The 13271-nt window shown below is 45.4% G+C and overlaps 1 protein-coding gene across 1 annotated transcript in view; it reads left to right on the plus strand.

The window, feature by feature from the left end:
- TMTC1 (transmembrane O-mannosyltransferase targeting cadherins 1) overlaps positions 1–13271 on the plus strand; it is a 137577-nt gene that overhangs the window by 94708 nt on the left and 29598 nt on the right. Inside the window, exon 11 of the mRNA XM_041485925.1 lies at positions 3277–3390. Within this exon, the coding sequence (XP_041341859.1) occupies positions 3277–3390 (114 nt within the window). The remainder of the gene's footprint in view (positions 1–3276; positions 3391–13271) is intronic.

Below are 13271 nucleotides of genomic sequence, written 5' to 3' on the forward strand. Positions count from 1 at the left end.
GATCTCCTTCCCAAGCCAGGTCTGCTGACTTCAGGAATTTGCAAAAACTGCTCCAGCCCCAAAGTGGCATTTACTGCTCTGTTATTTTGTTAACTCTGAAAGCTGGCTGAGCTGAAAAGAGCAAGTCCCATTGTATTTTGGGCATCTTCTATAGGACAGTTTAATATGGTCCAACACAGATATCTGTGAAATCAGTACAAGGGTAGGAGGCCAAGGAAGGTGGTTGTTTGTGTCATCCAGAGAATAATTTGTTGTAGAGAATCTTTGTTGATGATAATGATTCCCAAAGCAGAGGAGACACCATCAGCTTCCCAGGGTTCCTGCTGAGGCAGGAGTGGTCTCATGTTCTTCTAAACTGAGCACTTTTCATATGGATATCACAGAAAATCGATGAAGCCTCAGCCCTGCATTCAGTCACCTTGTAGAGCAGAGCATGCACTTAGGAAAACAAGAGGGGGGATCGCAGGGCTTTTTTCCCAACTGAAGTGCAATTTGGATAGTGCTGGCATTTGAGGCTGGAAAATACCAGTGGCATTTAATTTCTCTGATTTATGGCTTTTTGTTTTTCCCTGGGGAGGAAGTGTTACGTGAAAAGGTTTGCCTATTGTTTATTTTCCATTTGTGTTGCTTACTGCTGTCGTAGAAATCAGAAGGGAAGGAAATCCTCTGGACAAGTGACGTCCAATGTCAGTGGGCTTGTTTCTGGCTGGAGCCAGATCGGTGCTGTAGGTTTTCAGAAGGGCATGTGTGTGACAGGCTGGGGAACAGAGAAACAGAAGAGTTTGGAAAAGCACATTGGAAAATTATATTGAAATTGTGAGAGACTGGGAGCTTGTGGGAAGCAGAAGTGGAAAAACATTGTGTTCTGCTTTGTTATTTATACTCCACCCTTTCCTTCTTGGCTTTCACTGTGGACATCATTGTTTCCTCTGTCAATGAGCAAACAGCGTTCTCGACTGGTCAGGAATCTCTTGGCAGGAGTGTTAACTCCTAAACTCTCGTGAAAATTCCCCTCTGCGTCCAGTGCCGTGTTTGCTGCCTCCCCCAGCACAGAGGCTCCAAGCAGCTTCAGTCATTGCTACGTGCATTTGCAAAATGAAACATTGAAACATTCCCCCTCTCTGCCCAAGTGAGGAGAATAAATAGGTCAGTGTGATGCAGAAGAGAGCATCTTAAGAATCCAAACCCATTTCTGCCTTTCCTGTGTCACCCCTGCCACTAGTAGAAGCACACAGATGCAAGAAGCTTTATTAGTGATGTTCTAATAAATGGGACCAGCGGAATTAGTGATAAATTCTACTTAAAGGAAAACAATCCAGAATTAAAATACTTAAATGTATGTATCTTGCTGTTAAAACTGTATCTCATTAGAACTGAAGTGCTGGTGCATGTGTAATGTACTCCTCACTGTCAGCTCAGTCTGCTCTGTTTCAGCAGAGGCTGTAGCAGAGCAGCTCCTTGCACGTAGCTCTGAGAGAGCAGTAGTTTCAAGTGCCATGTCTCTGCCTGTAACACTGATGCTGATGTAAGGAAACCCTCTCTGTATAAGAATTAATATTCCAGTAATGCCCAGAGGTTGTAAGTATGTAGTTAATAGCTCCCAAGGCCAATGGAAATTAACACAGCCATAGCAGTCACACATTACTTGCTGCTGGTGCAGTATATCTTTGTGAAAACTAATATAGAAAATCATTCTCTTAAGAATAGCCTCAATTAACTGATTTAATTCAGCGATTAGTCACAAAATGTCTTATTCCTGTAGTGCTCCCAGTAAGTAATTTGGAAATACCTGATGATTAGGAAGCCAAATGCAAGGTGTACTTTTAATTTTAGAAGGCAAATCGTGGCTGTGTTGAGCTGAACTCTGCAAGGCAGCTGTGGGTGAAGCTTTGGAAGCTCTCACAAGTAGGTGTTAGTGATGCTGGATGCCACTGGCTGCAGATAACCAAAAGAATACCATATTTTCCACTGCAATTCCTCAGTGCTGTTCTGCAGTGAAATCCCCCTCAAAGGGTTTCTGCAGCTCTGGGTGCATTTTTCCCATGAAGAGAGTGTGCACCCCACAGCAGGGGCTGCCTGTGACCCTGTCTCATTATGATTAACTTCCATGCTAACCAGAGTTAAACGGGAGAGGCAGACAAGGCAAAGCAACAAGACTTGGGAATTTTCTGGTCCTTGCTTTTCCTGCCTGAGGTAGCAGGGTTGGAGATGCTGGGAGTAGAAAAGAGAGCAGCTGGCAGGAATCTGCTTGTGAGCAAGAAACAGCACTTTGTCTGCTTTTACCTGAACAGATTCATCCATCCATATTTCCCATTACCTCAGAGAGCCCCTATTTATGTTCTGGAAAGTATTCCCCCATTAAACGGAGCACTGACTTCTCTGGATTCTTGCAGGGGAAATGTTTCTGCAGTGTACATGCTCCTGTGATTTCTTTCTCTGTTTAACCTTGAAACGGAATTTCCTCTGGCTGTGCAAGGTGTACCTTGCTTTCTGTGCTCTCAATTAAGCGAATAAGCATATGCTTGCTTTTGTCTTTGTGCCCTCATTATTAATTCCAAATGTTGAGTTCAGTCTACACGTGGCAGGGGAGAGGAAGGGGAGGGGTGGGGTGGCTGTGCAGCCAGATATCCTCAGTCATGTATTATAATGCTAGAGTGTTATTTTGCCACCTAAGGGTTAGAGTCCCCATTAGCCCTCACCTCCTGGGCACACTCTGCTCAGCCTTAAGCAGTGCACATGTGCTGGTACTTGGAGTATGCCATGCATTCCATCTAGTGGCTGATACACATGGAAAAGATACCCTTTTTCCGGTGTCTGCAGTGCCAGGTTTAAATCAAGATTTTCATAAGATGCTTCATGACACTCAGGTTTAAGCAGGGACCCTGTTTTTAGAAAGTACTACATGCTTTCCCTCTAAATATTAATCATTTAGGTTTTGGTCTTTCAATTTAGTAATTCAGATTTTAGAATACAGCAGCATCTGGCCACAAGGAGCGTTGCAGTGTTGCTGCTGGAAGTGCCTGCAGTGACAGCGACCAGGATGGGTTGAATTGCTGCCACACATTTCTGTCTGCCCGGGGCGCTTGGCACGTGGGACAGGCTGGGAGTTCAAACATGAGCTGTGTTGGCACAAGTGCACTGGAGGTGATGAGGTGCTCGGATTATGAGCAAGCTTTTCAGGAGAAGGGAGGGAGGGACTGCGAGAAGAAGGTGGACCCAGGGGAAGGTGGGGTAACCTGGCTGCTAATGGTGTCCTGCTTCTGTTCCTCTCCACAGCTCAGGAGTGAAGACCCTGCCCCACAACGCCAAGGTGCACTACAACTATGCCAATTTTCTGAAAGACCAGGGCCGTAATGTTGAAGCAATCTACCACTACAAAACTGCTCTCAAGTAAGTCCCCCAGGGGCCTGGTGGGGCTTCTGCTGTTGACCCATCTCCTTCCTGACAGGCATGGGGTGAGTTGGCTGCTCGTCGTCCCTGGCTCCTGGGAAGTAGCTTGGCTTTGGGAGCCTGGGGAAGTTCCCTGGCTCAGTGTTTGTGTGTCATGAAATGAGGTAGCCTGGCTTCCCTCCAGCTCCACATGTGTGTGTGCGTGTGTGTGTGTGTGTGCACTTCAGTACATGAGATAGAAATGTTACCATAGCTACACGTTGAGCGATGAGGTGCCATTTACGCAGCTGAATGTATGCTGGTAAGCAGGAGGTAGTTGTCCTAAATGCATTTTCAGGTTCCTGGCCCATTTATCTTTGTAAATTGTTAATGGTGCATGCCTGGAAAATGTCAGTGCAGTAGCCATCTGAAGTGCAGTAACAATAATGGTACTTACTACTTGTGTTGAGGCTTCTGTCCACAGAGCTTTGCATGAATGCTAAACTAATTGATCCTGAAAATGCTCCTGTGCAGTAACAGGGCAAATACCATTGCTGAGGTTCTGTGCAGGGGTAAGCTGAGGCAGCAGGATGAATTGCCTTGCTTGTGGATGAATGGTAAATCAGGGCTCAGGTCTGGGCTGTAATTTGGGACACGTCCTGTGGTACCTGTAGACCCTCTCTTCACACACAGATGGGGTCGCTCCCTGTGAGCAGCTTCCCTCTGCTTGCTGCTCCTCCCACTGCTGTTCATGCAGCTCAGCTGCTCCCAAGGCAGTGCTCAGTGCATCAAGCAGCTCACCCTAGATCCCCAAACCTCTCTCTGGTTTTTGGGACGTGGGAAAAAGGACAAGCCCCTCTGGGGAATGAATGCAAGGAAAAGGGCTGGAGGATGGTGTGGTGGCAAGGGAAGGCAAGCATGGAGTGCACAGATAGTGTTTTCAGGAATAGAAGCGTGTTTGGGAAGGACAGGCAAGGTGAAGAGTGGCTCTGATGGACAGCAAGGGCAGAGCTCAGCTCCACAGGGCATGCCAGGAGGTGGAAGAAATGTTCTTTCCCGACATATGATGTGACAGAAAACTCCAGAAATTACATGTATGTTTTGTCTTTTGGCCAGCTGACAGGGTTATGATAAAAGCTCTCCAAGGGCTCCTAGCCCACTCAGGCTGACCTGTGAAGACAGGAGTTCATTGTCACTGAGGAGGGACTGAACCTGGGTGAAGGCTATTTTTCGCTTTTTTGAGCAACATCCTGTTCTTTTTTGCCATGCTGGGCATTTAGGAAGTCATTTAGAAAAACCTTCTATTTTTTTAAAGTTTCCAGCAATGGAAAATCCAGCACAACCACCAGTAAATGGTATTGAAAGTTAATTACATTGGCTGTTGAAAATGTCCTCCCTTATTTTTAGACTGATTTGTTTGACATCAGCTTCCAGTCATTGAATTTGTTTACACCTTTAAATGCCACACTGAAGATCCCATTACCAAAATTCTGTTTTTTCTGTAGAGTGATCAACTCGTCCCTTAACCTGCTACTTGGTAGGTGCTGGTTTTTTCAGCATCACAAGATTTTGCAGTCCTCCACTTGTTCCTGTATCTGAACTTCTTCCAAGTTACCAGTAAAGCCCATTGCAAGTTAAAAAGAAGAGGGGCTGACAAAAATGGTCCAAGCCCTGTGGTGGAGTGCACAGAGTAATGTAACTGCCTCCTACCACCATTGCCTCTGCTTGTAAATGGGATTTGCAGACAAAAGATCTTCTCTAACTCAGTAGCACCCATTTATTGTAATTGTAATGCTGTTTTCTGCTCTGCAGTATTTCAATTATGAAAGAGTCTGTTTTGAGATATTTGCAAATATTTTCTCCACTATATTACAGAGCACTGTTCATGCTGATGGGGTTGTTTATAGAGCATCTGAAGCCTTGTTGGGGCAGGGGAGCCCCACAGAGCCAGCCATGCTCTTCTCTAGGTGCTTGGTGTCTCATGGCACTGGTGCTAGCACTTGACTTGCTTCAGTAATTTCAGCATTAGCTGGCAGTCTGGAAAAGTGGAACTCACCTTGCACATTCTCTTTTTGACCCAAAATTGCAGGCCAGGAGTTGAAAGTCTCTGTCTCTGGGAAGCTGCACTCCTTGTTCTTGTCACATTGTATCTCTGCACTTATATTTTCCTTATCTTTACTCCCTCTTCCTGCCTCTGGCACAGGAAAATTATCTGGGGTCTGTGTAATAAGCAATAGAACAGTGTAAGTAAAAAGTGCACTATGTTCTTCTGTTGAGAATTACGTTCTGTAGTGTCTGTGTTTCCCCTCAGACAGTCAGACCCTTTTGGCAGTGCCTGGTTTGTGTGTGGCCCTGCAGCCTCTGTTAGCTGGGTGCCTGCATTTGGTGGCTGTGTTGAGGCTGCTGGCTGTGGGACAGGCAGCCCACAGGTGGACACGGTGGCAGAGCATACCCAGGTATCACAGAAAACAGCTGCTGTGTCTGAGCTGTTTCCCCATCCTCACAGACACCAGCTCCTCACAGACTGCTCTGGTTGTAGACCAATCTCCATAATTAGAGAGAAGGAAGCAGTAGCTGTAATATCCTGAGCAGAATTTGATGGTTCAGGGTATTTTTGGCCACTGGCTTGACCTGGAAAGATGAATTACCACTCTGTAAATTTCTATGTCAGGGAGTAGGCAGACCAGCAGCTGAGGTATTCTCACAACAAGCTTTCATGATTTCCCACAGGTACCCCTCACTGAGTGCCTGCTCTCCCAGTGAGTGTGGGTGGATCCATCCTCCCCTGGTTACAGAAAACCCAAGCTACTCAGGAGGCTTCACAATCCAATGGCAGCACAGCCAAGAGTACAGAAGATAAAAATATTATTTCTGCCTAGCGCTCAGTGAGCAGATCAATAGGGAATTAATAAGGAAATTGTGTCGATAAGGACACGGCTTGCTACCTGGGAGCTCCTGGGAGACAGGAAAGGGAGAGCTGTGCTGCCTCAGTGGGTGATGTCTCATCTCCTATTCCAGCTTTGTGCCAAATGACAGTGCAGCTCTGCTTGATCTCTGGTGAGTGAGTTTAATTGTTTAGTAAACAAAAAGTGATCTTGTTAGTCTGCACGCTGCTGCTTGAACTGTGAACAATTTGCCATTCCACCAACTCCACCAACATAAGGAGGTGCTTCCATGCACTCCTGCTCTGCCTGAAGTGCTGGTTGCCATGTGTTTGCTCAGCAAAGCAACACCTGCTTTCTGGGAAGTTGTAACTGTGGGAAAGGATGCTGAAGTGCACACAGGTTACCTAGTGAAATACTAGCAATGCTGCTGGCAAATGTTGGCGTACCTCTGTTAGCTTCAGGGCAGAAAAGTGGTGAAGGAGAATAAGGTGTTTTCTCTGACAGTGGAACTGCAGGGCAGGTTTCCAAGGCAAACTTGGCAATCAGTCCCAACAACCACCATTGCAGGTGGCCCATCAGAAAACTCATTCCTCAGCCCAGCCCAGAGGCCAGTGACACAACACCCTGACCTAGCTGGACTTGGGTAATTAGTGCAATCTAATTATGTTCTCCAAGAGTGGGGGAAATGAACACTGAAATGAAATGCGGAAATGGAGAATGACGTTTGAATTGGAGATGGGGAGAATGACAAGAACAAAAATTCTTTATATGAAGGAAAAGCACTTCCTATATGTTAGTTCCTAAAAGGGGAATGGAAATGGAGCCCTTCAGAGATGAGTTACCTGTAAAACAGCCCCGACAAACAGCTGGTGTTCAGCAATTGTAGAGTGGGTTATAAACCTTTCAGCTTACCTACAGTAAAACAAGAAAAACACACTGCTGGGTTAGACTGCTTCACTGGTTTGCCTGACATATGGTAGCGACCCCAGGAGATCCTTGGGGTTTTTTCCTTCAGAAAGTAAAGGCCAGAAATAGTCCATCTGCAATGTGAGTCGACCACGGCTATTCTGAAAGCTGGCCTTAATGCTCTTGCTGCTGCTTCTGCTGCAGATTTGTGGCTGTTTTTAGGAATTCTGGAGAACCTCTGCTCTGGAGATCAAATAGTGCTGATCTTATCTGAAAGTTATCTCACCACTTGTCTCCCATTTGTGAGTGAGAATATGAGGTCCATACAACATCACTCAAATATGAAGAACAACTCTGATGTGCTAATGAAGATGTTTTGTTTTGTTTGGTAACAAAAGTTACCAAGCTTTTGTCCTGCTTCTCCTCAGCCTTGTGTGCTTGATGTTACTGTTGGGAGTGTTATATTGCCCTTCAGCAACGCACATGGGCTGACATGCCGAGAGAGAAAAACAGCAGAGCCTTAAAACCCAGTTGGTGAACATTTGTTATCAATTAAATCAATCTCCTTTTAATAATGGAGGGGAGAAAAATGATTCACCTTACCTCCTACAATTGCACTCATTCAACATTTTAATTCCCAAAACAGTTCTTACCATCCCTCTCTGTGTTTGTGTCCAGGGCATTGCTTCCCATGGAAGGCAGATCAATGTGAGCATCAGTGGGTGGGGCTGAAGGAGGTTGCTGAGTTCCTTGCTGGAGTTGGGTGGATAAACATGCTAATAGTAGTTCTGTGCTACCCAAGCTACATTTCTGTGTCTGGAAAAAGGTCATCATCTTAAAATTCATGTTTACCTTCTGGATGTTAAAACGTACCTGCCATTGGAGAGTCCTGCAGGAGGTGTCCACCTTGTGCAACGTGATACTGTGGATTTATTTACATAAATGCACTGGTGTGTGTACCTGAGAGTGCACACACTTCTGCAGCGTGCCTCTGTGTCTGTACACATCCATCAACAGGTTCCTAGCCGCAAGCAACCAAGCACAATCAATTATAACAGAAAGTATCCTTTAAAGCAGTGCCCAAAGTAACATTGCAGCTATTTTCCTCCAATGAGTAAGGTTAAGGAGGAAGTAAGGAAGCTTACATAGCACAGATAGTGCTGAATTTAGAGTCCAATTTTGGAAGTCCCCTTGGACTTCCCCGCCAAAGGCTGCTGACCAAACAGAGCAGGAAGGGGACCAGCCTGCCATGCAAACCTTCATTCCCCCTTCATCCCCCTTCATTCCAGCCTGCCATGCAAACCTTCATTCCCCCTTGTGGCATCTTCTGGAGGAGGGAGCCTCTGGACAGCAAGTAGGAACTCTTGGACTGGTTTTCTTTGCAGTTCAGGGAGCTGTCCTGCTGTTCAGCTGTGAGAGAGGAGAGTGTGGGCCAGGAGGCAGGGAAACCAGTATGGAAACACTTGGTCCTGCAGCGTGTGTGGTCTGGCTCTTGCAGGGCTTGCAAGTAATACATCTTAGGGCATTGCATACAGCCTGGAAATGGAGAATGCTGGTTTGTAGCATCAGTAAGGATCAGGAAATCATGTTTAGTACTCAGACACAGGCTAGATGGAGAAGGGAAAACAGTGTAAGCAGCTTATCTGTATCCCTCATTTGAGGGAACAAAACTGGTTCATTGCATTGCTGGAATGGGTAGAAAAGGAAAAAAGCAAGGCTGTTCTTTCACCTCACTGCACTTTGGAAATGAAGCCCTAATGCTGTAAGGGAGACTCAGGTTTCTTCCTAAGCTTTCCCACATACCTTCCTGCTGGGTTTTTATATATCTTAAATCAACGGTATCTGGGGCTGTTTAAATTCTGTTAAATTGCACTCTCCATGCAGTAAAAAAAAATGTGTTCTTACAGCCCTTTATGTGTGTATGTCAGTGTATTTGCCTTGAAAATGCCTCTCAGCGTGGACTGCAGGTGGCCTTGGATACCATCTGTGATTTATTTCTAGGAAGAATTAAAATACCAGCACCATTTGTTAGCCTGTTTTCACAGTGAGTAAAAAATGTGCAGTGCTGCTTTGCTGTGGCTGCTTTTGCTCCTGAAACCAGGAGTGCCCTTCTGACATTCTGATATTACTTAGGTCAGGCCCTTGGAGCAAGCCTGGAACACCTTCATAGAGAGTTCATGTAATACTCTGTGTTAGTGGATATTATGGGCTGGAGGTGGACCATGTCCAAGCAGTTGGGAATATCTTTGTGGTGTTCTGATTCGAGCTTTGACAGTGGGCTTGAGAAGTATTGCATAGGGAAGTGGTGGCTGTCCTGAAGCTGGACAGAATTGTTGAGTGTTTTAATGGTAATTGATGGCTGAAAGGGCTGCCTTGTAATTTGAATCAGAGACTTAATAGCCTTTACAACACGTTGCATGGGACAATGGCCAAATTACTTCAGCCAGTGTAATTTATTTGTTGAACCTGTTCTCTATAAAGCGTGCTAATCCCTGCCTGTTTGAGGGCTGCTCCAGCTCTGCTCAGTTTTTCTGCTTTTTAGTGACAAAATAACAATCAATGCACAGGCTTTTATTTACTTGAAAACAAAACTGGTAAAAGTGCAACCTTGAGCCCTGATGCAGAAACAGTGTGTGTGCATTTAGAGCCGTAGGAGCTGGGTCTGCCTGCTGGGATGGACAGATGGATGTGTCAGCCCTGGACACTGATGGTTGCAGGTGGTGGGATCCCTTCCTGCACTGTGGTGTCTTGTTGTGGGTGCAGGTCCTTTTGTGCTGCCCTTCAAGGACTTGCTGGCTTTTCAAACACATCATCTTAGAGAAAAGCCCACATCATCTCTGATGACAACTCCATAGTCTTCCTCAGAACTGCATCAAAGCTCTGCCTTATGTGTTGGGGACTGATAAAAAAAATCTGGATAATGAAAAATGTTCTCTTATTGGGACAAGGCATCTATTTTGATTCTCCTGTGGGGTATGCAGAGAGAAACTTGTGACTGTGTTTTGCACGTGTACCTTTCACATTTGGCTAATGATAACCTCAAATCCAAAGGTTGATTACTCATTCCCACAGCCACTGCTTTTTTCTTAACCTGCTGTCCTTGTTTTGATGAAAACTGTACAGTATGGGGCTGTACAGCTTCCCCTGGCACCTGGGTGATTTCACCCCCATCTGCTTTGGTGAGAGTATGTTGTTATTGTATCCCCTCACTGATTGAAGGGCTCACCTGATGGTCTCAGGTTTGCTGTGGGGTCCCTCAAGATTCTGTGGGCTCTGTGGAGGTGCCTGCATTGTTCACACCGTCTGTAAATCAGGTATGTTGTGAATTATTAGTCCTTTGCTGGGCTTTGGGAGTGTTGAGATTTCTGGGATTTTCAGGACTTATGTGGATCCTGTATAAATTCTTTATATGAGAGAATAAGGAGACAGCCCTGTTTGATAACCTCGTGTTGACTCGTCACTTCAGGGAACATGCAAGTTTAGCAGGAAAGATTTTATTTATTTATATTTAGCGGTGATATTGTTTGACTTATAATCCTGTTTTTTCTCCTCAACTCTAACTCTCAGGCTTCTACCCCTGCCCAAGTTCGAAAATCTAATGAAAATTTATAAATCATAATATTGTTTAGTATGCTACTGGTTGGTTATTTGAATGGCATGCTTTTGGATATTGCTGTAGGTTGGGGGTATTTTTTCCTTAATGGATGTTAAGGTCAAAGAATTCATGAGGCTTTTTCAATGTACAGATTAAATCTATGCAGCTTCTCTATTTTTTTTTCTTTTCATTTCTGTCCTGGAGAGGTTTTTCTCAATATCAGGGTGCTCTGCAATTCAGCCTGGGAGGCTCACCCTGCTGAGAGGGTTTGCTGGTGGCAGGGCACCTGTGGGCTGCTCTTCCTGGCTGATGGGCAGGGGGAGAAGCTGATGCCTCAGGTTTTAGCTTTTATGTTTTTCAGATTCTGGGCTGCTTTAGTGTGTAGCTCTGAGCTTCATATTAGGGGATGGTAAGCTCTCTTCACAGAGTAGGGAGGCAAAACAATTCCTTCTCTAGCTGGGAACAAGGACAAATGAGCCAAATTTCAGGCCCAAGAGCATAAGCAATGTGACTGCAGAGAGAAAAACAAGAAGGATGGGACTTCATAAGCTGAAGCTATAATTGGACAATTAACTGCAATATGCAAATGGACCAGAATTTATAAAAGTGAGACCCCATGACTGGTCATCCATTTCGTGGCCATTTTGGGTTCATTTTGGGTGTACCCCTGGCTGGGTTCTTGTACTGCCCAAGGTGTATCCATTGAGGCCTTGTAATAAATCCCTACTTTAACTCTGCCTAACCTCTGTTCTAGGTCAGCCTTCACAAGGCATCAAAGCCATAGAGCCAGGACCTTACTTCCTTCCACTGATCCCTGGCTGTGATTCAGCACTTGCTATTTATAGCAGTCAGCCCCTGGAGATCCCAGGTTAGATCCAGGCGCGGCTGATCGGGCATGGCCCCACACGGACTTCTCGGGCAGCTCCTCCCTCAGGAGCTGAGCTGGCCCGTGCAACAGGACCCACAGCGCTGCTCAGGAATGCCCTGTGAGCCCCCAGCACCAGGCTGGGATGGGATCACTCCCTGGCTTATGCCTGGCATCGTGTCAGGACCCTCTGGCAGCTGAGTGTGTGGAAATGGGTGTGATGGAATACCCAGCTCTGGGCTGTGATGTGTAGAGCCGGGAGTCTCGCTGCTTTGTCACGCTTTCACTGAAGGAGATTATGCCTGAGGCTTTCAAAGGAACCTAAAAGCATTAGATCTCTCACTTGCCTGACTTTCAACAGGATTTCCAGGTGCTTTTTTAAATACAAAAAATACCAGCCTGCCACAAACCTTCTGCCAAGCTGAAGGGTGTTGCCTTTGAGGAAACATTGACGCAGCTACTAGAACTCTTCAGGAAAAAAACGGCTGCTGCTTGATATTGCAGGACCACCTCTCCTTCCTTGAAAGAAGTTAAAAATGTTGCAAATTGAAAACCTTTTTGAGGAAGACAGAGGATCTGCCATCCACATCTCCGCATCATGTAGAGCAGCTCTTGAAACAAGGTGCCACACCATCATGAGGCCATGACCTGAGTTGTTGCCAGTGCAGAATTGTTCCCAGAAGCATGACTGGTCTCAGAATTACATCAGATCATGTTTTAATTCAACCTGACATAGAGCTTTATTGAGAACTTACATAAATACATGAAAATGAGTGTGATGTAATATTAAAATTGGAAAATTGGCTTGAAATAGTATGCAGGAGTAAATATAAAATGGGCAGTATTAAAACTTGGCACAGATAGAAACGTTATTCATATAACATTCTTACTTTAGTTGGCAAAACAATGCCAGTAATTACAGTATATATTGGAATGGGCAAAACGTGCCTTAAAAGCAAGTTGCCATGCTGCCAGCAAGTAATTGGGCCTGAGTAATTAAGGCCTGAGTCCCTGTGCTTGATGTGGCTGCAGGGAGGCCCATGGATGCTGAGCTTGGTGGTAGGGCTGGACAGGCACCAGGAGAGCCAAGAGTGGCTGTCAGGGAAGTGTCCTCTGGTATGGAGGAGGAGTGGTGAGAGCTGTGGCCCAGGCTCTTCAGGCTCCCCTCTCCTCTTGCCACAGAGAGGTAACACAGCCTGTTTTGTCAGGGCAGCACAGGGGTCTGATTTACCACAGCTGCCTCAATGGCAGCGTGGTGTCTGTGAGTGCTAAGTTTAAATGCATTATTTCATCAAAAGATGTGTTAAAAAAAATAGGCACACTAGATCTCTCCAACCGAATAATTATTTTTAAAAATATTTTTCACTTATTATTTTAATTTACAGAAGAAATTAATATGCTTGGGCTCCCTTTGAATATTATGCAAGATGATGCAGGCAGTTTTTTTGTCTTTCTGCTGCTGCTGCCATGGCATGGCTGTTGGGTTAATGATGACCAGAGGTGCTTACAAGTTTTATAATGATTATAAAAACTCATGTTGTAAGTCGCTGGGAATGTGCTTTCAACAGGCTTATTGTCAACCCTTGGAGAGTGATGAAGGGCTGGGGCATTAGGAAGAGTGAACCTCATGTGACATGTTAGGGCTGTCCCA

Source organism: Pyrgilauda ruficollis, unplaced genomic scaffold (genome assembly GCF_017590135.1).
Source record: "Pyrgilauda ruficollis isolate IOZ18807 unplaced genomic scaffold, ASM1759013v1 scaffold73, whole genome shotgun sequence".
NCBI lineage: Eukaryota > Metazoa > Chordata > Aves > Passeriformes > Passeridae > Pyrgilauda > Pyrgilauda ruficollis.